Below are 23,755 nucleotides of genomic sequence, written 5' to 3'. Positions count from 1 at the left end.
GCAGATGATTCAGCAGGGGAAACACAGCCCAGAACAAGTAAGGAGATAGTACAAGAATACTTGGCTAGTTTAGATGTATTCAAGTTTCCAGGGCCAGATGAACTACATCCAAGAGTATTAAAAGAACTGGCAGAGGTGATTTCAGAACCACTGGCAGTAATCTTTGAGAATTCCTGGAGAACAGGCGAAGTCCCAGCAGACTGGAGGAGGGCAAATGTTGTCCCTATTTTCAAAAAGGGGAAAAGAGAGGACCCAAACAATTACCGCCCAGTTACAGGTAGGTAGCCGTGTTGGTCTGAGTCGAAGCAAAATAAAAAAATTCCTTCAGTAGCACCTTAAAGACCAACTAAGTTTATATTTTGGTATGAGCTTTCGTGTGCATGCACGAAATCTTGTATCTGAAGAAGTGTGCCTGCACACGAAAGCTCATACCAAAATATAAACTTAGTTGGTCTTTAAGGTGCTACTGAAGGAATTACCGCCCAGTCAGCCTGACATCAATACCAGGAAAGATTCTAGAGCAGATCATTAAGCAAACGGTCTGTGAGCACCTAGAAAGAAACGCTGTGATCACTATAAGTCAGCAAGGGTTTCTGAAAAATAGGTCATGCCAGACTAATCTGATCTCATTTTTTGACAGAATTACAAGCCTGGTAGATGAAGGGAATGCTGTGAATATAGCCTATCTTGATTTCAGCAAGGCCTTTGACAAGGTGCCCCATGATATTCTAGTAAAGAAGTTGGTAAAATGCGGGCTAGACAATGCTACCATTCAGTGGATTTGTAACTGGCTTACTGACCGAACCCAAAGGGTGCTCCTCAATGGCTCCTCCTCATCCTGGAGAGTAGTGACTAGTGGGGTGCCACAGGGTTCTGTCTTGGGCCCAGTCTTAGTCAACATCTTTATCAGTGACTTGGATGAGGGGCTTGAGGGCATCCTGAGCAAGTTTGCAGATGACACCAAATTGGGAGGGGTGGCTAATACCCCAGAGGACAGGATCACACTTCAAAATGACCTGAGCAGATTAGACAACTGGGCCAAAGCAAACAAGATGAATTTTAACAGGGAGAAATGTAAAGTACTACACTTGGGCAAAAAAGAAAAAGAAAGGCAAAAATACAGGATGGGAGACACCTGGCTTGAGAGCAGTACATGTGAAAAGGATCTAGGAGTCTTGGTAGACCACAAACTTGACATGAGTCAACAGTGTGATGCAGCAGCTAAAAAAGCCAATGCAATTCTGGGCTGCATCAATAGGAGTATAGCATCTAGATCAAGGGAAATAAAAAAATTCCTTCAGTAGCACCTTAAAGACCAACTAAGTTTTTATTTTGGTATGAGCTTTCGTGTGCATGCACACTTCTTCAGATACACTGGAAACAGAAGTGTCAGACCCTTATATATATACAGAGGGTGGTGGGGGTGGGTGGGAATGGGTGATGGGCTGATGGGAGTGGTAAACCTGTGGATGGCTGTTAACGGCTGCTGATGGCTGCAATTAGTCCTGGGGGGGGGGGAAGCAAGGGCTGAGGCGCTAAAGAAAGCTTGATCATGCATAATGAGATAAGAATCCGATGTCTCTATTCATCCCAGGTGCTTCCATGGTTTTAAGCTTGGTAATGATTTCCAATTCAGCAACTTCTCTTTCCAGTCTGTTCCTGAAATTTCTCTGTAATAAAACAGTTGCTTTGAGCTCTTTTGAGATCTTGTATAGAATGTCCTGGGAGATTGAAGTGTTCTCCTACTGGTTTTTCAGTCTTCTGGTTCCTGATGTCAGATTTATGTCCATTTATCCTTTGGCATAGGGTTTGTCCTGTTTGTCCAATATAGAGAGCTGAAGGGCACTGTTGGCATTTGATGGCATACACAATGTTAGAAGATGAGCAATTAAATAGTCCTGAGATGGTATGTTGGATGTTGTTGGGGCCAGTAATGATGTTGTCCGGGTGTATGTGGCAGCAAAGTTGGCATCTGGGTTTATTGCAGGCTCTGGTACCAGTGTCCATGTTAAGTCTGGTGGTTGTATTATTGTGGGTGAGGAGTTTAAGATTGGGTGGCTGTCTGTAGGCAATGAAAGGTCTTCCTCCCAGAGCTTGAGAAAGGGAGCTGTCATTGTCCAGGAGAGGCTGTAGATCTCCGATGATGCGTTGTACTGTTTTAACTTGGGAGCTGTATGTGATGACTAGTGGTGTTCTGTTATTTTCTTTTTTGGGTCTGTCTTGCAGGAGGTTCTCTCTAGGTATCAGTCTAGCTCTGTTGATCTGTTGTTAAACTTCATCAGGTGGATATTTTAGTTCTAAAAAGGTTTGCTATAGATCTCTTAGGTGAGTTTTTTTTTTTGCTTTGACTCAGACCAACACGGCTACCTACCTGTTACAAGAAAGAAGATTCCACCTAAACATTAGGAAGAACTTCCTGACAGTAAGAGCTGTTTGGCAGTGGAATGTGCTGCCAAGGGGTGTGGTGGAGTCTCCTTCTTTGGAGGTCTTTAAGCAGAGGCTTGACGACCATATGTCAGGATCAGGAATGCTTTGGTGGTGTTTCCTGCTTGGCAGGGGGTTGGACTGGATGGCCCTTGTGGTCTCTTCCGATTCTATGATTCTATGATTCTAAGATGCAGGTTAATTAAGTAATGAATTGCAGGTGTCTGCTGGTTAATTATTATTAATAATTTTATGATTTCTATGCCACTCATCTGATGGGGTTGCTTCAGCCACTCTGGACGGCTCCCAACAAAACACTAAAAACACACAATTCCTGAACAAGGAAGGTCCACTGTCCCTGAGCCCTTCTGTTCCAGCTCAGCCACTGAGATAATCTGCTGTAGCATCACTGGTCATTCCACAAGTTCGCCAGACTCAGCTGATGGCAGTATAAAACTGAGCCTTTGGTGTCATCGACCAAGTCCTATGGAACTCTCTGCCACTGGAGATTCCACAGGCGCCTTCTGTGCCAAATTCTAAACGCCTGCTGAAACCTCTTCTATTCCTCCAGGCCTAGGCAGGCAGCTAAGAACACAACCCCCACACTGGTCAACTGAATATTGTTTCTAATTCTTTTGATTTTCGCTTGTTTTCAACTTATTATGATTTTACTGTATGGTTTTATATTGTTGTAAACTGTTGTGATATATTTCCATGGTACAGCAGTATACGAATAAGTTTTAAATAGATAACGGCGGCTTGGCAGGTGGTCGAACATCTTGCCTGGCCAGGGTGGGGAGATGCCCGAGATGCCTCTGCCAGCCCCTCCGCCCCTCTTGGCACCGATCTCCGTGCCGCGCCCACCCGGCTTGCGCAATTGCCCGCCCGCCCGGGCGCTATAAGAGGACGGCCGCCGGCTCGACGAGGCTATTCCCTTCACGGCATCGAGGATGGCGCAGCGCACGGTCTCTCTCAGCAGCATGGCAGAATTGGCGCTCCTGGGCGCCCTTCTCTCCCTCTCGCTAGCCAATTCGCTGGCGCTGGACGTCCAGAAGGAAAGCCAGACTCCGGCCAAGGTAGGGCCAGGCAGAGGCGAGGCAAGGAGGGCGGGGCGGGCAAGCGGCGCCGGCTGCAGTCGGAGAGACCTCCGCATCTGGGCAAAGGCGCTTTGCGTGGTCTCCGCCTCGCTCTCCCCTCTGCGAAACAGATCGGCAGCAGCGCCTCGCCGGAGGAACGGAAAACGAAGCCCCAGTCAGGGCGCAGGGCGCGAAGGGAGCGGAGACGTCGGGGCGCTTCCCGGCGCGCTTGTGGGGCAGGGTGGGCTGCTGCTGGCTTCTCTTCCTCTGGTTTAAGGCTCCTTCTTTCGCAGGGTCTTTCTGACCTGCAGCTCCCACAGGCGCCTTGGAGGAGGTTGCTTCGGATGGGATTGAAAAATGTTGCGGGGAGGCAATAAAAACTGCTGGCTTTGCGGGGCGGGGAGCTGGAGCAGGAGCGATATTCACGGGGCGCAAGGTGCCCATTGGGGCTCTGCGCCCGTTTGTGTGCGGCCGAGGGGTCCTCTCTGATATGCTGGGGAGTTGCCTTTGGGGTTGGACTTGATGACCCTTTAGGGTGCCTTCCGGTTCTGCCCTTCTCTGACCCGCTCCTCTCCGCTCTGGCTCCGCAGTGCAACCTGGAGGGGATGTGGGTGAACGACCTGGGTTCCAAGATGGTCATCGGGACCACCAACAAGGACGGCCAGTTCTCGGGCTCCTACCTGACCGCCGTCTCGGCTGCCACCGACGCCTCCATCCGGGAGTCGCCTCTGCACGGCAGGCAGCACCACACCAACCAGCGCGCCCAGCCCACCTTCGGCTTCTCCGTCAGCTGGTCCTTCTCCGGTACGCGGGGGGGGGGGGAAGGGCAGGAGCCTCGCCGGGATAGAGACGGGTCGGGGGGGGGAGGAAGGGCAGAGCAGGAGGCAGGAGCCTCGCGGGGATAGAGGGGTCCGAGCAGCTCCATGGACGGAGAAGAGAAGGGCCCCCAGTTGCCCTTCCCGGTCATGTGGTGGCTTCTCGCCCTTCGGGCTTGGTAACCTCCCCACCATGCCCGCCCCTGAAGACCCTCGCAGGGGAGGCAGAGCGGCCTCGGCGCCTGCCCACCAACCTCGCTCTCTCTGCCCCCTTGCAGACTCCACCACCGTCTTCGTGGGGCAGTGCTTCCTGGACGAGAAGGGCGAGGAGACCCTGGAGACGATGTGGCTGCTGCGCCAGGAGGTGGCGACGCACGCCGACGACTGGAAGGCCAACCGGTAAGCGGCCTGAGGAGCGACTGGGGAGGGGGTCCCGCCCGGGAGGTCCCACCCCAGCCATTAAAACAGGCAGGCGAGACCCCGAAGGGGCGCAGTCGGGGCTGAGCATCAGTTCCCTCCCTTTCAGGACTAGAAGGGAAAAGCAGCTCTTCCTAGGAAGACTCCCGCTTTCCCCTCCGCTTCGAAGTAGATCTTGGAGACTATTCAGCTCCCTCCGGCCCCGAGAAGCGGTGGGGGGGGGGTCAAAGGCTATCCCCATCAAAAAAAGGGGGTAGGCTATCCCCATAAAAACGCAATCCTGCCAGAGGCGTCCAGGAACTCCCTTGATTTAGCCCAGTCCGCGAGAGCGCGGTGCTGAATTAGGCTCTTCGTGTCAAAGGCCAGGAATGCCTTCAGCCTCTAAGTAACTGCTCTCAGAATACGTTGCTTGCTTCCGAAGAATTCAATCCTAAATTTGCCCAAACTGGAGCGCTGGAACCCTGCCTGCCTCACCTCTAACGCGCATCCACGACTGGTCTTAAATTGAATTTTATTTTAATCTGGGGGGGGGGGATAAACCTGCTTACTAACCTTAGGCGATGTACACCTCCCCAAGCAAGCAGCTAGACTAGCCGGAGAGAACATAAACCTTCTTTGGAGGTCTTTAAGCAGAGGCTTGACAGGCATATGTCAAGAATGCTTTGATGGTGTTTCCTGCTTGGCAGGGGGTTGGACTGGATGGCCCTTGGGGTCTCTTCCAACTCTATGATTCTATGAACGAGACGTCTGACTAGCCTTCTCGCAACAAAAATGCTTTCAGCTACCTTTCGAAAGAGCCTCGTTGGGGGGGGGGGCTGCGCACCTCCCGTTAGTGGAGAAGGCATTCGGAAGATGCCGCGAGAGAGCGCGACTCCGACCACTTGGGGAGGGAACGTCATGTAAAATGGTCGAGGCGGAATGTGGGGGGTGGGCCAACCCTTTTGAGAAATCCTGTCCCAAGACGCGAAGAGCTTTGACAATTTCTTAGGCAAGTCCAGTGACGGCCTTTCCTGGACCAGCCACAAAGGGATGCGTCGCCCTACACGGGGCTTTGTAGCAAGATCCTCTTGGAATCCCCCCCCCCCTGCCTGCAGGACGGCGACCAAGGCATCTCGTCCCAGGAGCCATAGCAGCCCCCTCCGCACCCGCAGAAGCGAGCAAAAGGTTCTCTGAGGCCACTTGACAAAGGGGGCTCCAGGAGCCCCCTCCCTCCCCCCTCCCAAAGGGGAGGACAGCCCCATCCAGTCCATGCTTGCTTGCAAGGGGGCTGCCTGGGATGCCATCGCTCGGCTCCTGGCCCATTCTGGTGCCACTGCTGAGGGCAAGGCTGGCAGGCTCAAGGGGCCGTGGGCACCGGGAGGCTCTCCCAAGGACACTTAAGCCACTCCTGGCCCCTGACCCACAAGTCATCCAAATCAGTGAAGGGCATTTGCTGGACAATCCTCAGTCTCTCTCTCTCTCTCTCTCTCTTTCCTTGCAGGGTTGGCAAGAACGTCTTTGTACGTGTCAAATAAAAAGGAACCAGCATCTGGGCCTGCTCCTGCTACTCATGTGTAGAACCAGCTAGAATACTCTCCCTCCTTCTGCACTCCACCAGCACTGCCCCTCTGGCCTCTTCTATGGGGAGGGACAAAAATTGGGTCACCCCCCACCAGCCTGCAGCCCCCCCCCCGTTTGGCCAAGGGTGGCTCAAGAAGGGCTCACCATCCCACTCACTAGGGCAGGGGTTGGTAACCTAAGGCCCATGGGCCACAAGCGGCCCACGGGGGTGGTTTAACCAGCCCCCGAGCCGCCTTCTCAGTGAGTAACGCGGTACGAAGACTCGCTTCTGTGGCACCAGAAATCGCATCTGCGCAGATGCTAGACATGACGGGCGTGCATGCGCTCCGGCCCCTGGAGGCTTCTCCACTGGAGTAAACAGGCCCAGGCGAGGTAAACCTGCGCTAGAGAGTGCATTTGCTGCAAGTCTGCAGGTGGGGGAAACTTTGGATGCAGCGGTTGCCAATAGTATATTCACTGTGCTTGCTGGGGGCTTTTTAGTGGCCTTTCTGTATTTTTAAGCTTTCTTTTGAATTCTCTGTGCCTGCCCCAGAGAACTGTCTCATGGGCTGATGACCAAAAAACCAATAAAGAAACTTTTCCACCATTGTCAATGAAAAATCACTCTCGAGGCTAGCCTACCATTTGAGTATTTGGATCCCAGAGGGGAGCCTGACCCTTCCCCCCCCCACGACCCCCAGGAGAAGGCTGAGAGGCAGGCACTCCACTGTCCTGGAAACACAGAGGATCACTGGGTGGGGTGGGGGGCAGGACGTTGATGCAGCCCCTCCCCGCATTTAGAGAACTCTGCTGGGCCACAGACCCTACAGGCCAGGCAAGCACCAGGAATGGCCAGGGAAGGGGGGGGCCTGCCCACCCCTGCCCCACCCCCTAAAAGCAGCACGCCTGGAGCAACAGACACCCACCCACAAAAATACACAGAGAGCCCCCCCTTGCCAACAACTGTTTATTTTAAATTAAAATTATTCTGCATCTAAAAATAACTCTGGGGCACCCCCCAGATTGTACAGAGCTTGATTGTGTGCAAATCAATCATAGGAGAGAAAGGAAGGGGGGGAGCAGGTGGTGAAGGGCCCCTTCCTCCACCCCCCCCTGAAAATGGAGCACCGCTCCTCTCGTGAACTGGGGGGGGGCAGGGACACCTGCCATTGACCCCAAGAGGAAAGGGCAGTCAGAAAGAGGGGGGGCAGAGAGAGAAAGATCCTTCATACACACCGTGCAACAACAGACCCCCCCCCCCCGGGGAATGGCTCAGCCATGCAAGCCCCCCCCCACAGGCCCCTCCTTCCTGCCGGCTTCCTTCCTGGGCTGGCCAGTTGTGGGACCCCCCACACCTGCAGTGGGAGGGAGGGAGGAGGAGGGGAGCCACTTCAGGGGGTCAGAGGCCTCTGAGGAAGTGAGGGGCGCCTGGGCCTCTGCTGCCCCCTGCGCTCCAGGGCCAGCTGCATGCTCCAGATGCTGAGGGGGCGCATGTAGGCCAGCGAGCGATAGACCCTCTTCTGGCAATATGCCTCGGGGGTCTGGAAGGCCATGCCCAGCCTCTCCCACACTGTCCGGTAGCAGCCCTCGGCCGTGTGGAAGCCCTCCTGGACCAGCCCCTGGAGGAAGAGGAGGAGGAAGACAGGGGGGGTGAGAGCCAGCCCCCAGCCCGCCTCTCTCTTGCCCACCCCCCCGGTGCCCACCCCCCACTCACCTCCTGGATCATGGTGGCGGCCAGGGCGTACACCACGCCAACCCAAACCTCGTCCGACTGGACGCTGGAATGGTCCGGGACCCCACTGGGCCGCATGCCGTTGACGGCACCCATCGTCCCCTGGGAGAAGCCCATGACGTTGCGTTCGAAGATGGTCCTCAGGGCGCTCAGCACGTGGCTCTGGGGAAACACCTGCGGGGAGGGAGAGCAGCGTGGGACCCCCAAGGGCCATCTAGTCCAACCCACCCCAGTGCATCTTGTCTTTTTACTGTGTCTTTTTATGCTGTGAGCCGCCCCAACATCTTCAGATGTATACAAACCTTAATAAATAATGATGATGATGTTATTATTATTATTATTTATACGCTGCCCTTCTGACTAGATTGTCCCCACAAGATATTAAAAACACAAGCCCATAGCCCTTCTGTCCCAGCTGAGCCACTGAAATCATCTGCCGTAGCATCACTGGTCAATTGAGTTTGCAAGACTCAGCTGATGGCAGTATAAAACGGAGCCTTTAGTGTCACCAGCCAAGTCCTATGGAACTCTCTGCCACTGGAGATTCAGCAGGCGCATTCCCTGCACAGGGCTGCTTTCGGATGTCTTTTCAATGCGATCTGATGCAAGCCTCCAAGAGGGGTGCCGGAGCACCCCCCAAACCCTGGGAGAAGGTGGGGAGTCCCTCCCCAGGCTGACCCTCCACCGCCATGGAAGCTCACCCAGGAAGACTCCCTGCGTCCTGGTGGGACCCTCACGGATGTGGACGAGCCCCCCTCCCCCTTTGGGGACCTTCCTTGGCCTCCTCACCTCAGACTTGCCCTCTCCCAGGCCGCAAGCGCGAAGGAACCACTGCCCAGCCAGCTGGTCAGACATGATGCTGTCCGAAGAGGTGCTGGTGCTGCTGTCGTAATTATAGTATTTCCCTGGAGGAGAGGAGAGGAGGGAGGGAGGGTGATCCCGGGCGGGAGAGAGGCGCCTGCAGCCACCCCAGAGATCCACCCCAGAGATCCACCCCCGCCCGGAGAAGGTAGGCAGGCAGCTGCCTTTGTCCCCACGCACCGTTCCAGAGCAGCTTCTCGAAGGCCGCTGTGCCCTTCGCCAAGATGGCAGAGTACGTCTGGCGGGCATCCTCCTCGCCCAGGAGCTCCGCCATCTTGCACATCATGCTGAGAGCCGCCAGCCACAGGCTTCCGCAGTAGGAGCTGCCAAAGCAAAAGAGGAGGAGGTTGGCGGGAGCCGGCCCTGGCACACGGGCACCGCGGGGAAGCCTTCCTGGCTGGGAAACCGGGGCCCACGCTGGTGCCACCACCAGAAGGGGTGCTGGAGGGCAGAGCAGCTCTGGGGCTTTGGGGTCCACTGACCGACCAGAGGTGGGCACTCTCTGGCCAGAGAGAGAGACCAGCCCCCTGGCAGATCTCTTTGCAGAGCAGGGCAGGCCCTGGGCCCATCCTCTCTCATGGCCAGGAGGGGACAGGGCTGCATCTACCCCCTCCTCCGTGGCCTGATCCAGGCTGCCAAAGAGAGCGAGCCTGCCTGGCACAGTCTCTTGATGGGCAAAGAGGGGCAAGTCTCTTGCTGGTGGGTCTTCAGCCTCCCAAAATCCACAGAGCAGGCAGCTCTGCTGGGTCCAGCTAACCTGAGAAAGGACCCCCCTTCAGTGTGGGAGGGGCAGCCCCAAAATCTCCATGCACGGTGAAAGGAGCCAGCCCTGTTCCCTGCCCCAAACTCAGACACACCCACCCCCCCTGAGGCCACCCACAAGCTACAGGCCAAAGCCCCACATGGCAGCTCTGGCGCTGGGGGGCTGGAGGTGCCAGCTGTCTGTCACTTGAGGAAGGGGCTTGATTCACTCATGGCGCCTGACTCCTAGACAGGGGTGCTGAGTTGACAAAGGACAGTTGGACATATCAAGGGCCCCATTGCCTTCAGGAGCTGAGGGCCTCATCCAACCAAAATCCGGCCCTGGGTCACAGCTGTGACACCCTGCAGCACCCCCTATGCTCAGCGCCCAGTGCGGAGGAACCGGTCGCGCTGCCCTAAATCCGCCTCTGATTCCAACTTGCCCCCATGTTTTTCCATGGGGCAGAGATTATGCTGGGGGAGTCGGCTCCTGCCCCACAGACCTCGACAGCTGCACCGGCCAGCCCATTGGCTGCCGCCCTCTTAGTCTTGGCAGCCATTTTGGCAGAGGGAGCCCCTCCCCCTTCCAAGTGCAGACCCTCCCCGCCAGATGCCTGCCTGGGCCTGCCCAAAAGTTGACCAGGGCAGCCCTCCTCACAGAATCACAGTTGGAAAGGGTCCCCTGAGGGTCATCCAGCCCAACCCTCCCCTGCCTGCTCACCTGGCGCCCGTCACCACCCAGGCGTCATAGGTCTGGTCGGCGAAGCCAGAGTTCTCGATGAGGCCATCACCGTCCTTGTCAAACTTCAGCTCGGAGTCCATCACGGCCTGCGGGGAGTGGAAGGGAGGAGGTGGGCCCGCAGCCGCCCCAGCAGCCCCCCGCCCCAGCCTTGCCACTGCCCCCCAGCCCGCCTCCTGACGTTGCCTATACAACACATTGGCGACAATGCCGGCACCCTGCCTTTTCTACAACCTCATAGACTGAGTTTTTAGCACCCTACGGCTCCTGGGAACAACGTTTTCTCTTGAACTCATTTGGAATAAACAAAGAAAATGGAAAACCAGGCCCAGAATCGGTAAGAACTTTGCTATATTGGACATTATAAGTTCGCTTTATTTTGGGTAGCTTGAAAGTTTGTGTGGCACTTCACAAGTCATTGTCTCTTGTTCGCAAATCAGACAAAGAATGCAAAATTCCTTTGGAAACAATTGTCGCCAGCGTGTTGTATGTGTTGCGCTGTCTTGATCAACAGCACAGGTGGGTTTTTGCTTCTATCCTGGCGTTACCTGGCAGACGGGCCACATGTCCCGCAGGTAGGCAGAGTCGTTCATGAGGTAGAAGTCGCGATACACTTGCAGCACAAACTTCAGGTTCAGGTCCTTCCAGGCGGCCGTGTCGTGGATCAGGTAGGCATTGATGTGCTGCCAGGGCTCGTCATCTGGGGGGGGGGGAGAGGAGGGGGGCAGAGTCAGGCCCTGTTGCCCCACCCCTGCACACAGGGCACGATCCGGGCACGCGCCTGAGAACGGCCAAGCAGAAAGAGGGCTGGCGAGGGAGACAGGAAAGAGAAGCAAAGGAGGACCCCCAGGGGGGATAAAAATAAATGGTTTCTTTTTAAAAATTGGAGTTTTTTTAAATTGGAGTTTTGAAATAAAATGCTTTTGGAAGAAAAATCTTTCTAAACACTGTATAGCTTTCTGCTTAAGTTACATTATAATCCAAAGGCTATTCATCAGGAAATAAGGATTTGTTTTAAGTTTTTCGTGTGTGCTAAAACTCAGCCTGGCGTGCTATGGTCCATGGGGTCACGAAGAGTCGGACACGACTAAACGACTAAACAACAACAAAACTCAGTCCAAGTTGTTATGAAGGAAATGATTATTTTTCTCCTTCCAATAAAGTACAGCAGAAAAGTTGTCCAAATCTAAAGTTAACTTATTAACCTCGCCATAATTTCATAATTCTCTTTCTATGTATTTCTAATAATATAACCACATCAGTAATTTTTTATATAACTGTAAAAACTACTCTGAAAATTTATTATTCCAAAAATGAAACCTTGATCTGGTTGAAAATATTAAGATTATAACAGCAAGAAGGAGTCTTTCTGTTAAAAAATGATTCAAATCAAGTCTTACTGACCAGTGGAGGGAGGGAGGGTCTTACTGACCACGGAGTCTTACTGACCACGGAGGGAGGGAGGGTCAACATGCAGGCTTTTCCATGGAAAGATCAGAGGGGGCACTTGGGGGCAACTGAGCTGGCAGTGAATGCCAAGAAGCAGCAGCCGTGGCGCCTTAGGGAGACTCTCAGGCCCCATCCTGCCTGACGTGGGGCCTCAACTGGAGAGCCAGGGAGGTGCAGCGGGTCAAGGGCTGAGCTACTGGGACCTGGGAGGGAGACCCGGGTTCAAATCACCACTGGGCTATGACAGGAGAGTCTCATAGTTAGTTAACGGAAAATCTAAGGGGAAACTCAAAACAATTATTTACTGAAAAATGGAAAAAAATTAGGAATTATTTGCAAGGAAGTGATAATAAGGATGGACTCTTCATGGCAGTCTTGGAAGGATGATTGGCTGGTAACAAAGAGCTAAATAATCGGGTATGATCAAATTTAGGGACCCAGGTGGCGCTGTGGTTAAACCACTGAGCCTAGGGCTTGCTGATCAGAAGGTTGGCGGTTCGAATCCCTGTGACGGGGTGAGCTCCCGTTGCTTGGTCCCAGCTCCTGCCAACCTAGCAGTTCGAAAGCACGTCAAAATGCAAGTAGATAAATAGGAACCGCTACAGCGGGAAGGTAAACGGCGTTTCCATGTGCTGCTCTGGTTTGCCAGAAGCGGCTTTGTCATGCTGGCCACATGACCTGGAAGCTATACGCCGGCTCCCTCGGCCAATAATGCGAGATGAGCGCGCAACCCCAGAGTCGGTCACGACTGGACCTAATGGTCAGGGGTCCCTTTACCTTTTTATGATCAAATTTAATTTGTACAAAAGAAAAAATAAGAATTTGATGAGTAAGGTTTGTACATTGGAAATTTAAATGAGACACTCAGCGGATGGTGACGGGAAGTCAATGGTATTATAATTATTTAATTTTGTAAATGTGATGTAATATCCATATAAATGTTTAAAATGATATATGTTCAATAAAGTATCATATAAAAAAAGGAGAGTCTCATACCAAATTCAAATGAAGTGTAAACAAGGTTCTTGGAACCAATGGTGGAGACGCTCTATGTACCTCAAGAACTTCTTTAATAAAAACTTTAAAAAACAAAACAAAAAACCACTGGGCCACGAAGCTCACTGGGTGTCTTCGGGGCCAATCACTGCCTCTCAGCCTAGCCTCCCTTACAGGGGTGTAGGGGAGACTAAATGGGTGCAGGGAGAATCGCTGGCACCCCCTTTGAGCTCCTTGGAGAAATGGTGGGCTAGAAACGCAAGAAAGGAAATAAAGAAAGGAAAGCGGGCTTCTCTGATATGGCGAGGGGGGCATCGCTGTGCCTGCTGCAAGATCAGCCTGCGCCTCTTTCGCCAAGGGTGGGGGGGGGGCTGCCCTTTGCCCAGCAAGCGCCAGGGCGGCTCTGGACGTGCGGCCTCACCAGGCTCCCCAATGTCATGTGGCACCACATTGCGCAGCTTCACTTGCGCCGTCTGCCCGCTCATCAGGTACATGCGCGGCCGGGTGTCCTCGCTCAGGATGGCGGCCGCTGCGGGAGAGAGAGAGAGAGAGAGAGGGTCCGCGGTTGAGGGGTCTCGCTCTCTCTTGGCCTCCCCCCTTGGGCTCAAGGGGCCTTGGCCTCCTCCCCAAAAGGCAAGGCCCAGGGAGAAGGGGCGCTCTGCTCCTACCCACCCCTTCATCCCCGGGACCCAACTCCAGCAGAGGCCACCCCATGGGGCATTTGGGGAGAGAGACGCCTAGGAGGCGCTGGGCAGACGGGCAGAGGGAGGGGCGAGGCTCACCCACCCATGTCGTACTGCAGGCTCAGCTCCAGTTTGGGCCACAGCATGGCGAGGGCGAAGGAGGCGTAGAAATGGACGTCATAGGTGTTGTACATGAGGTACTCCTGGCCTGGAAGCAGCAAACAGAAGCGGGCAGGTGGGCACCGGCGGAACTCCCAGCCCCAAGAATGCACACACCATACGTCCAAAGAACTCCCCCCTTCCATAATCCTGAGAACTGTAGTTTATGGGTGCTGGGAATGGCAACTACAGTTCCCAAGGTGCACATGCTTTAAATCTGTGGTGTCTCAGTCTGACCCAAGGCAGGGGGTGGCAAAGCCCCTCGTGCCCTCCCCTCTCCCCGCCCGCCACATGCCACAGAGTCCTGCCCCTTACCTTCCAGATATGCAAACCTCCCGTAGTCCTTCAGGACCGCAAGGTGCTGGGAGAGGCCCAGGGAGGCCCCCAGGGAGGCCGCGGGGTCTTCCAGCTCAAGCTCCACCCAGAGGGTCCCTCCGTCTGCCAGGAAATACAGCTCATTGAAGATGGCGGACTTGTACCAAGGGGGCAGGTCGCTGCAATGGGGGGCGGAAAGAAAGGCACTTGTACATGGGCCGCCCCAAGGAAGAACCAGCCGGCTACCCCCATGCCCCCCCTCAAAACCACAGGAGGGGGAGGACCCTCCTTTGTCAGAGGTTTTTAAACAGAGGCTGAATGACCACCTGCCAGGGGGTGGGACTAGATGACCCCTGGGAGCCCCTTCCTGCTCTGCAATTCTGGGATTCTATCCCAAGGAAGGAGGCACAGGGATCCCAAAGCCCACACCTGGGAGCAGTGCTAGAAATTAGCCAGGGGCCAGGCCCCCTTTGCTACTGGCATGGGTCCAATCGCAACTACCTGGAGATTTCTGGGCGCCAGGTTGGCAACCGTAGCTTAAAAACCTCTGCCTTGGTCCATAGTGAACGCCATTCTCACTGTGCGTGTTTCTCCCTCTTGCATACCGGGACAAAGGATTAATTGTACGAGCAAGTGATGGCCAAGCAACGTAGCTGAGACCATCAAATCGGAGAATTGGAAGGGACCGGGGGGGGGGGTATCATTTAGTTCAGGCCCCGGGCGAACAAGACATTCCGTTGTGGTGACCATGACCGAGGTTTAAGGGGCATCTGTTGACTAGCTGATCTATCGGAGTGTCTATCCCTGTTAGGGAAGGAAAGGGAGCTGGCTGGGGCAGAGGGCCACCCCACGCTCAGGGAGGGGCAGGACTATCCCTGGGGCAAAAGGCAGGCAGCAGGCATGGAAGCTGCCCTGGTGTGGGTCCCTGAGCAGCCTGGCCAGGAGAACCTCGTCCTGCGGGGGGAGCTGTGCCAGGCCCTTCCTCCCAGCCAGGAGGTGCTCCAAGCCTCTGGCTGCCCGCACCCCCAGAATTGGCAGCCGAGGGAGGGCTGTACCTGTTGTCCAGGATGGGGCGCTGCCAGGCCTCAATCTTCTCCTCCCATGCCTGGTAGCAGGAGAGGGTGTAGTGAGACAGAGCCGGGCAGGCATCTCCCTTGCTGCCAAAGAAGCGCGTGTACCTCCTGCAGAGGAAGAGGAGGAGGAAGAGGAGGAGGAGGAGGAGGAGGAAGAAGGCACATCAGGACACCAGACTCAGCACTGCCAGAAACAGCAGGCAGGGACCCTCTGCCCACTCCTTGCCCACGTCAGGCTGCTCCCAGGGGGGAGGGGGTCCTGTATGCGAGAGGCCTTTGTGCTGGCTTCCCACCTCCCAAAGGGCCCAATCCCAGGGGCTGCAGCAGGGCTGGGATCAAGCCCCTACTGCTTTAGGGGGAGAGGGGCTGAGCTCCCTGCCAGCCTTCAATTGGGGGGGGGGAGATGCCCATGTGCCAGTTTGGGTGGGGGGTGCGCTCTGCACAGTCAGGATGGTGGGGCTGCCCAGGCTTCGTGTGGGAATGACAGGGGTCTTCCTCTGCCCCCCCCCACTCATCTTCTTCTGGAGCAGGAAAAGGGCAACACAGTTCAAGTCTCGCTCAGGGGAAGAGGCAAAATGGAGAGGCTGGGCAGGGCCTGGCAGAGGACGGGTCCTGCCACTCTGCCCAGCCTCCACATTGCTTCGATTTTTCTCTCACCCTATCAGGTCAACTCCCTCAATTTTCCATTTTTCGTTTCACTTTTAGTTTGTTTACCATCTTTCTGTATCGCTACACCCAAGAGAGTTTCCAAGCCGTAGAAACACCAGGAAGCCCAAGGAAGGTCACACGCCCAGGATCAATCCCATCCAATGCCAATGAGTCCTAATAAGTGTTACTTTTAAACAATCAACTAATATGAAGTAATATTCAATGGTCTGTTCAGAATATAACATTGCACAATGAAATTAACTCTCAAAATATTGCCAAATAAACAACAGAAATCCAAACTCAAGAACTACAGCCAATGATTCCTGGACTAAACTCAGCAAAAATAGAAGCCACTTTGCAATACATCAGTTGCCACAGAGGACACAAAAGAATGACGGGAGCCAAGGTCAGAGGGGGCATCTAGGAATTTCCTGGGCTAACAGCTCAGCTCCAGCCTCTCCTTTCATGAGCCTCTTGGCCGGGGAATCTTCCTGGTTTGGGGAGGGATACAAGGGCAACTCCTGGAGGGGTTTGCACAGGGCCCTGCTCAGTGGTTGGGGGGGGGGGCATGGGGGGCTAAGGGAGGCCACAGCCAGGACGGTGGCATCAGGCTGAACCAGAGTCATTTCCTGGTGGGAAGACACTGTGCCAACTGACCAGGAAGTCTGCAAACAGCAGTCAACAGCAATGCCAACACAAGGCGGCAGGTCGGGCGGGGGGGGGGGTGTTGCTCTCCTGCCTCCCTGCAATGCCAGCCCAATGGGAAATGCCTCAGAGCAGCTTGGGAAGAAAGGAGGGTGCAGCTTACACTGGACAGGAGAGCGCCTGCTGGATCAGGCTCATGGCCCCTCTGGGCCAACATCCCAGAAGTTCAAGGATACTGACAAGCTGGAACGTGTCCAGAGGAGGGCAACGAAAATGGTCAAAGGCCTGGAAACGATGCCTTATGAGGAACGGCTTAGGGAGCTGGGTATGTTTAGCCTGGAGAAGAGAAGGTTAAGGAGTGATATGATAGACATGTTCAAATATATAAAAGGATGTCATATAAAGGAGGGAAAAAGGTTGTTTTCTGCTGCTCCAGAGAAGCGGACACGGAGCAATGGAGTCAAACTACAAGAAGGAAGATTCCACCTAAACATTAGGAAGAACTTCCTGACAGTAAGAGCTGTTCGGCAGTGGAATTTGCTGCCAAGGAGTGTGGTGGAGTCTCCTTCTTTGGAGGTCTTTAAGCAGAGGCTTGACAGCCATATGTCAAGAATGCTTTGATGGTGTTTCCTGCTTGGCAGGGGGTTGGACTGGATGGCCCTTGGGGTCTCTTCCAACTCTAGGATTCTATGATCCCCTTCCCACAAATGCCCCAATGGGATACCCGCAAGCAGGGATCCAAGCACAAGAGCAACCCTTTCCCCTGCGGAGAGGGGGGCGGGATTCAGAAGCACCGCTGCCTCTGGCTGTGGGGAGCAGAGCAGTGGCAACACAGCCAGCGGCCAGCGGTTGCCCACGCCTCATCTGCTGCCATGAATCTCTCCATTTCTCTTGGAAAGCCCTCCAGGTGGGTGGCCGTCCCTGCCTCCTGGGGCAGAGAGTTCCACAGTGCAACTCTGCGCTGCGCGAAGGAGGACTTTCTTCCAGCATTCAGCTTCCCCGGGTGCCCACATGTTCTCGTCACCCGGTCTGGGTGAGGCCGGGTGTGCCAGCTGAGCACACTGTGGCACAGCTGAGCACACAGCCTGCGAGTGCAATGCCTGGACACGCAATGCTTGGCTGAGAGGAGGCTGGAATCCGCCCGAGGCACACACCTGCCTCAGGTGATCCCTCAGGGATGAAGCCAAACCTTGAGACATGTCCCACCCACCCACAGCGGAGGTGCTCACCTGCGGTGCTCCTTCTTTTTGGAGCCAAACTGAATGCAGGGCATATCCCAGGCCAAGGCAAACTCCAGCGTCGAGTGCCCAGAAGCTGGCACCGTGCAGGTGGCACACACAGCTGCTGCGCAAGCCTCCCCCTTCTCTGTGGGGGGGCTTTTCCCTGAAAGAGAGAGCGCACTCTTTGCACGTCAGGGTGCCTGGCCTCTTGCTTCCTCCCTCCCCGCTCCCTCTGTGCCACCCCCTCCCCTTCCCAGGGGGGCCTGGGGCTCACCTGGTGGGGACGCCAGCTTGCCATCTGCCAGGAGGTCCTGCCACACTTCCTGCCCAGTGCCGGCAGGGTTGAAAGTGGTGAGGTGGGTCACGGTGGTGCCTGCCTAGAGGGGAGAGCAAAGGAATCGAAACCTGGCCCTGGGGGGGGGGGGGTTTGGTGGAAGGGCAGCAGAAAGCAGCAGGGATAGGAAGCCGAGCAGCCCAGAGTCCCCCACCTGTGAGACAGGCGAGTGGAGAGTGGAGTCATCTCCCCCACCATGGCAGGAGGGGCTGGCGTCCCTCTGGACGCTCCTGGCACCCGTCTTTCCTGCAGGACGCCCCCCTCCCTCCTTACCTTCTCCCGGGCGGAGATGGCCAGCGTGTAGGGGTTCACGGGGCGGCAGTGGTGGAGCAGCACCCCCCGGACGCAGCGGCCGTCCTTCTCCAGGCAGAAGGGCTCGTTCCAGTGGCCCCCCCTCCGGTCCCCCTTGGACTCGGTGCCGTTCTGGAAGGTGAACATGAGGGAGACCTCGATGTCCTCCCCACTCTGGTTCTCCACGTCCCACAGAAAAGCCCCCACGGGCAGGCTGGTGTCCTGGAGGCGACAAAAGGCAGCGAGGGGGTCAGGGGCTGCAGAAAGGAGGCTGCGTGGGGCAGGAAGCCCTTTCCGTGCACCAGCAGGGAGGCAGGTTGCGCTGCGCTACCATATCCGTGTCCAGAAGAGGGCAACCAAAATGGTCAAAGGCCTGGAAACGATGCCTTATGAGGAACGGCTTAGGGAGCTGGGTATGTTTAGCCTGGAGAAGAGAAGGTTAAGGGGTGATATGATAGCCATGTTCAAATATATGAAAGGATGTCATATGGAGGAGGGAGAAAGATTGTTTTCTGCTGCTCCAGAGAAGCGGACACGGAGCAATGGATTAAAACTTCAAGAAAGAAGATTCCACCTAAACATTAGGAAGAACTTCCTGACAGTAAGAGCTGTTCGGCAGTGGAATTTGCTACCAAGGAGTGTGGTGGAGTCTCCTTCTTTGGGGGTCTTTAAGCAGAGGCTTGACAGGCATATGTCAAGAATGCTTTGATGGTGTTTCCTGCTTGGCAGGGGGTTGGACTGGATGGCCCTCGTGGTCTCTTCCAACTCTATGATTCTATGATTCTATATCCGCACTGGGCTTGCAACTGCTTACGTAAAACAGATTTGCATTTGTGGGCTCCTATTTTTCCCCCAGGGCTGCCCTCTCCTGACCTGGCCCCGGGTTCTGCCTCAAACGGCACCTAAAGCAACAAGAGTTGCAGAATGTTGGACTGGGAGTTTCTGCCTCATTGTCTCTGTAAGACAATAAATGTTTCAGCGGTGAACACTGTTTGCCAGAGAGGTTATTCCAGCAGTTCTGGTTTGGGAGCGAAACCCCCAAACTTTCCACAACCCTGGTCAACAGCGCCTTTGGAAAGGACAACATGGAAGAGAGCAAGCCCTGAAAACTAGTATTTCAGGTCCCTGAAGGCTCTTCCATTGGCACTTCCTCTACTTAAGGCGTGTCACGATGCTAGTCCACAGAGAGTCAGAGCTGCAATGTGACCTGTGAACTGAGCCAGAGGACAGTCTGCCAAGGAAGATCTCCTGGGCTGCAAGAAAGGTTATTACTATCTCTACATTAGTGACAAATTTGCTTGCCGCATGCTCTTTCATGTAGTATTAATACAGATACTAAAACCTGTTATGCACTTCTTGGTTTGGAACAGCAGCTCGTGCCAAAACCACAAAAAGGTGTTTGTTGCCTTGAATGGAAGCCTTTTTGTTAGGTATCTCAAATCAAGAGTTACCAAAAGAAAAAGGGACATTATTTATGTATGCTACAACAGCGGCAAGAATCTTGATTGCACAATATTGGAAGGAGGAAGAAATACCATCAAAGGAACAATGGCAAGAAAAACTGATGAACTATGAGAGAAGGAGAAAAAGGACTTCAAAAGAGTCGGGGAACTATTTACAGTTTATTTGCAGAAACAACAACAGAATGGACTGGATTCACTGGCAGGATTTGAATAAACGTTCGCAATTTTGTTTGAGTAACAGATATTTTAGAGAAATGATAAGGGATTTTATTTTTCTCTAGGAAAAGCAGGATACAATAAATAAAACTCAGCAGAGGGGGAGCTGAGGGAAGTCCAGAGGAGGGGAGGGAGAATAATTCTATATAACATGATGAATAAGATTTACATCATTATTTGTTATAAAATTCAATAAATATTCATATAAAAAACTGAATGGAAGCCCAATTCTTCTTCTTCCCTTTCAGAGCAGCCACCAAGCCCACCATCACCTGAAGCCACCTGTCCCTTGACCCTTGCCTCACCAAGCCAGGCCAGCTGCTCTTGGCCCTCAGGTGTGTGAGGATGCGGCCCCCGCTCTGAGAGGTGGCCAGGGTGCAAACACGCCCATGAAGAAGGGTGCTAAAGAATTCACCCAATGCCACTTATCCCTCCAGATAATCAGGATGTGCTGGTTCTAGATAGAAACTGGGACTGGCTGGCCTTCCAAGTGCTGCCAGGATGGGACACAGCCAGGGCAAGATTTACGTATAAGCAAAACAAGCTGAAGCTTAGGGCCCCCAAATAATTAAAGGGAAAAAAACTGGATGTACATTTCCAAAATAGAAGATAAAAAACAAATGAAATAAAACCTACATACAGCAAGTGTTTTATGTTGCGTAGGCTCGTCATGGGCCCCACCTGCTAGTCTGCTCCCTAAAATATCACTGCTTTGCTCCTTTCTATATATAGGGTGCCTGCGTTCTGCATGGGCTGGTTGCAGGGCAACATGTGCAAATGGCTTTAGATACCTGTTAGGTCCATCAATGACCATATAGCATATATTCAACACAAAAAACAGTGACAATTTGTTGTTGACAAAGGACAGCTGGACATAGAAAGGGCCCCATGACCTTCAGTAGTTTAAGAGGTAAAGGGAACCCTGACCATTTGGTCCAATCGTGACCGACTCTGGGGTTGCGGCGCTCATCTCGCATTATTGGCCGAGGGAGCCGGCATACAGCTTCCAGGTCATGTGGCCAACATGACTAAGCCGCTTCTGGCAAACCAGAGCAGCACACGGAAACGCCGTTTACCTTCCCGCCAGAGTGGTACCTATTTATCTGCTTGCAATTTGACGTGCTTTTGAACTGCTAGGTTGGCAGGAGCTGGGACTGAGCAACGGGAGCTCACCCTGTCGCGGGGATTCGAACTGCTTAGGGCCTCATCAAACCTAAATCCAGCCCTAGACGCAGGTGGGCTGCTGGCTTTTCCCAGCTGGTCCCAAAAACTGCACTGCAAAGAGTTTCTCTCCAGAGAAAAGCCTGCAATAAAGGGCCAACAAAGTGAGCTGAAAAGCTCCCAGGTGCCCCGCACCTCTTTCCTTGCAATGCAACCCATCGCCCTCACTCACCTGCACAGGTACAGAAGAGGCTCACCTGGTAATCGTGAGGGATGATGGGGGAGACCTGCCGACAGGTGAGCACCACGTCCTGCCCGGGCAGCTGGTAGACAGCCCAGGCGCGGGGGTAGAGCGCGTGGTAGAAAGCGTAGTGGCCGCAGAAACCCCAGTTCCATCCTTGCAGGTGGCTGGGCTTCTCCACCGACAGCACCTGCTGGTAGACGGTCTGGCCCTTCCGGCGCAGGCAGACGGTGAACTGGTATGGGGGGTGGGGTGGAAAGCCAGGTGAAGGGCAGCCTGAGCACAGGGGAGCAAAGGCACCCGCCCTGGGGGCTCCCTGGGATGCAGGGCCTGGGAAGGGGGGCAGCTGATCCAAGAGGGCAGAGAGTCCCAACACCCCCAGAGCCTTGGCCGGCCGCACCAACTCTGCTGCGCCCACCCCAGGGGCACAGACCAGGAGGCCAGGTCCTCGCACAGCTACGCACCTGGTCAGCGATCACCGTCTTGTAGTGGTAGAGCCCAGGGTTCAGCTGCCACCGGCAGAAGTCCCCCCGCCAGCCTCGTGTGATGGTTCCGCCTCCGAAACCCCCCAACGGGCAGCCTGTGGGGGAAAGCAAGGATGGCAGGCCGGTGAGGTCCAGCCCTGCGGCCCAGCCAGGCCCCCTTCTGCTCCTGAAAGAGTGACTCCTCCCGGCCTTCCACTGCAGGGAATCCCTGGCTGGCACGGCCTGGGAGAAGCCAAGCACCGCCCCGCTCACCATAGATCTGGCGCAGGGGCTGGGAGTTGAAGAGGTTGATGAAGGGGTGCTTCTTCTCCACGCGAGTCTTCCGGTACCACCACCTGAAGTACCTGAGGAGGGAGAGGCACACCTGGAAGGTCATGGCCAGGCTCCATGGATGCATCTTCAGAACCTGTCTAGGGGCATCCCAGCTATGCAATCTGCTATTCTTTACAAGCGCATGTGTGAGCCTGCACATATATTTTATTATTATCAATTTATTTAGTTAGGCGCTGCCTTCATTGCTGACAGCGACGCGAGGCAGTTTACAGATAAGAGTAATAGCATCTGTGACAAATCAACAACAAAAGAGTAAAATAAAATGACAAAGGCCCAGAACCAGCACACAGTTAAAGGATGGGTGCCATTCCACTAAGTTAGTCCCATTAACTTCAGTGGGTCTACTGGGAGTAAAACTAAACAAACCCCACCCAATGGAATCCGCTCCCCCCAGAGGCCGCGAGGGTCCTCCCTCCAGTTGGGTGGCTTTCAAAGGGCACTGGGCTAATTCCCAGAGGGCAGCTGGGCTTCCAAAGGCTTTTTGGGGGGGTGGCTGTCAAGAGCACTGTTGGGGCGCCTGGTTGGCCAAGGTGAGGGCGCTGGACCCCCCATTTGGTAGCCACGGGGGCTTTCATGCTTTTGAGTGCCAGTGGCTGGCGCTGCAGGAGGGGAGTGTTGCTGGAGCGTCCAGGTCCTGCTCGTGGGCACCACGTTGGCCACTGCAAAATCAGGCTCCCGTGTCTAATCCAGCACGTTACCGCGCTTTGGACCCGGGGCAGCAGCAGAAGAGAAGGAGATTCCCCTCCAGCGCCCAGCCCCGCCTTCCTCCCGCCGGGACAGGGGGCCTCTGCGCACGTCCAGAGTGCCCCGAGGAAGGAGGCCCCGCTCGGAGAAGCCTCCCGCGGCGCGGCTCCTCCGCCCCAGCCGCCGCCTGCAGCCCGGAGGCCTCCCTTTCGCAGCTCCGGGCCCGGCGCCAGAGACTCGAGCCCGGCGGGGCTCCAGCGGGAAGCGGAGGCGGCCTCCCGCTCACCTTTGCCCGGGCGCGCCCCGGGAGCGGCGGGGAGGGAGGGAGGGAAGGAGGGGGCGGCCGGCGGCGCTGCTCCGCGACGGGACTGCCTAAGCCGGCTCCCCGCAGCCCGGCGGGAGGGCGCGCGAAGCGGCGGGGCTGCAGCGCCCTGCTGGCCGGGCTCCCCCGGCCTCGGCCGCTGACCTGAGCGCGAGTCCGAGGTGCTTGACGGCGTCGGCGGCCGAGACGTCGGAGGCCTGGTAGGGCTTCCTGCGCTCGGCGAAGCGGTGCGCCAGGCACAGCCGCCACCCCCATTGGGGCAGCCCCCGGCCCGGCGCCGAGCCCTCGAAGGCGCGCATCAGCTCCTGCTCCCCGGAAAGGGAGACCCTCCGACGGGCACCGGTCCTGCCGCCGCCGCCGCCGCCGTTCTCCTCGGGGGTCGCCATCGGGGAGGCGGCGCCGAGCTGCGCGTGCCCGGCCGGCAGGGCGAGTCTGCAGCTCCGCTGCTCTGCCTCGCCTCTGGCTCCGGCGGCGGCAGCAGCAACGGCCCCTCCGCCTCCTCCCGCCCCGCCCCCTTTCTGGCCGCCCGACGGGGCGGAGACAACGAGAGAGAGCCGGCAACGGCTCGGCGGCGCGGCGGAAAGAGCCGAGCTCCGCCGAATATGGGCGAGGGCGGGGATTCCGGGAGCGGAAAGAGCCGAGCTCTGCCGAAGATGCATCGCGGGCGGGGATTGCGGAAGCGGAAAGAGCCGA

General features: G+C 55.5%; 2 protein-coding genes across 2 annotated transcripts; one reads left to right on the top strand and one right to left on the bottom strand.

Annotated features, from left to right (window-relative positions):
- Positions 1–3,353: 3,353 nt before the first annotated feature.
- LOC118077200 (avidin) lies at positions 3,354–6,880 on the top strand. The gene is made up of 4 exons (XM_035100676.3): positions 3,354–3,500; positions 4,091–4,304; positions 4,594–4,714; positions 6,213–6,880. The coding sequence occupies exons 1-4, from the start codon at positions 3,375–3,377 to the stop codon at positions 6,244–6,246; spliced, it is 495 nt and encodes a 164-aa protein (XP_034956567.1). The 5' UTR covers positions 3,354–3,374; the 3' UTR covers positions 6,247–6,880.
- Positions 6,881–7,224: 344 nt separating this feature from the next.
- GBA2 (glucosylceramidase beta 2) lies at positions 7,225–23,721 on the bottom strand. The gene is made up of 17 exons (XM_035100675.3): positions 23,207–23,721; positions 21,976–22,067; positions 21,703–21,818; positions 21,255–21,473; positions 18,140–18,379; positions 17,807–17,909; positions 17,542–17,695; positions 15,002–15,127; positions 13,947–14,125; positions 13,576–13,680; positions 13,211–13,318; positions 10,893–11,044; positions 10,327–10,433; positions 9,045–9,187; positions 8,793–8,908; positions 7,986–8,177; positions 7,225–7,890 (listed from the first exon to the last, which is right to left on the bottom strand). The coding sequence occupies exons 1-17, from the start codon at positions 23,719–23,721 to the stop codon at positions 7,663–7,665; spliced, it is 2,895 nt and encodes a 964-aa protein (XP_034956566.3). The 3' UTR covers positions 7,225–7,662.
- Positions 23,722–23,755: the final 34 nt, after the last annotated feature.

The sequence above is a fragment of the Zootoca vivipara genome, chromosome 10 (assembly GCF_965207765.1).
Source record: "Zootoca vivipara chromosome 10, rZooViv2.hap1.1, whole genome shotgun sequence".
NCBI classification, from domain to species: domain Eukaryota; kingdom Metazoa; phylum Chordata; class Lepidosauria; order Squamata; family Lacertidae; genus Zootoca; species Zootoca vivipara.
Note: the sequence above shows the minus strand (reverse complement) of the source record. Positions and strands in the feature narration are given on the sequence as shown.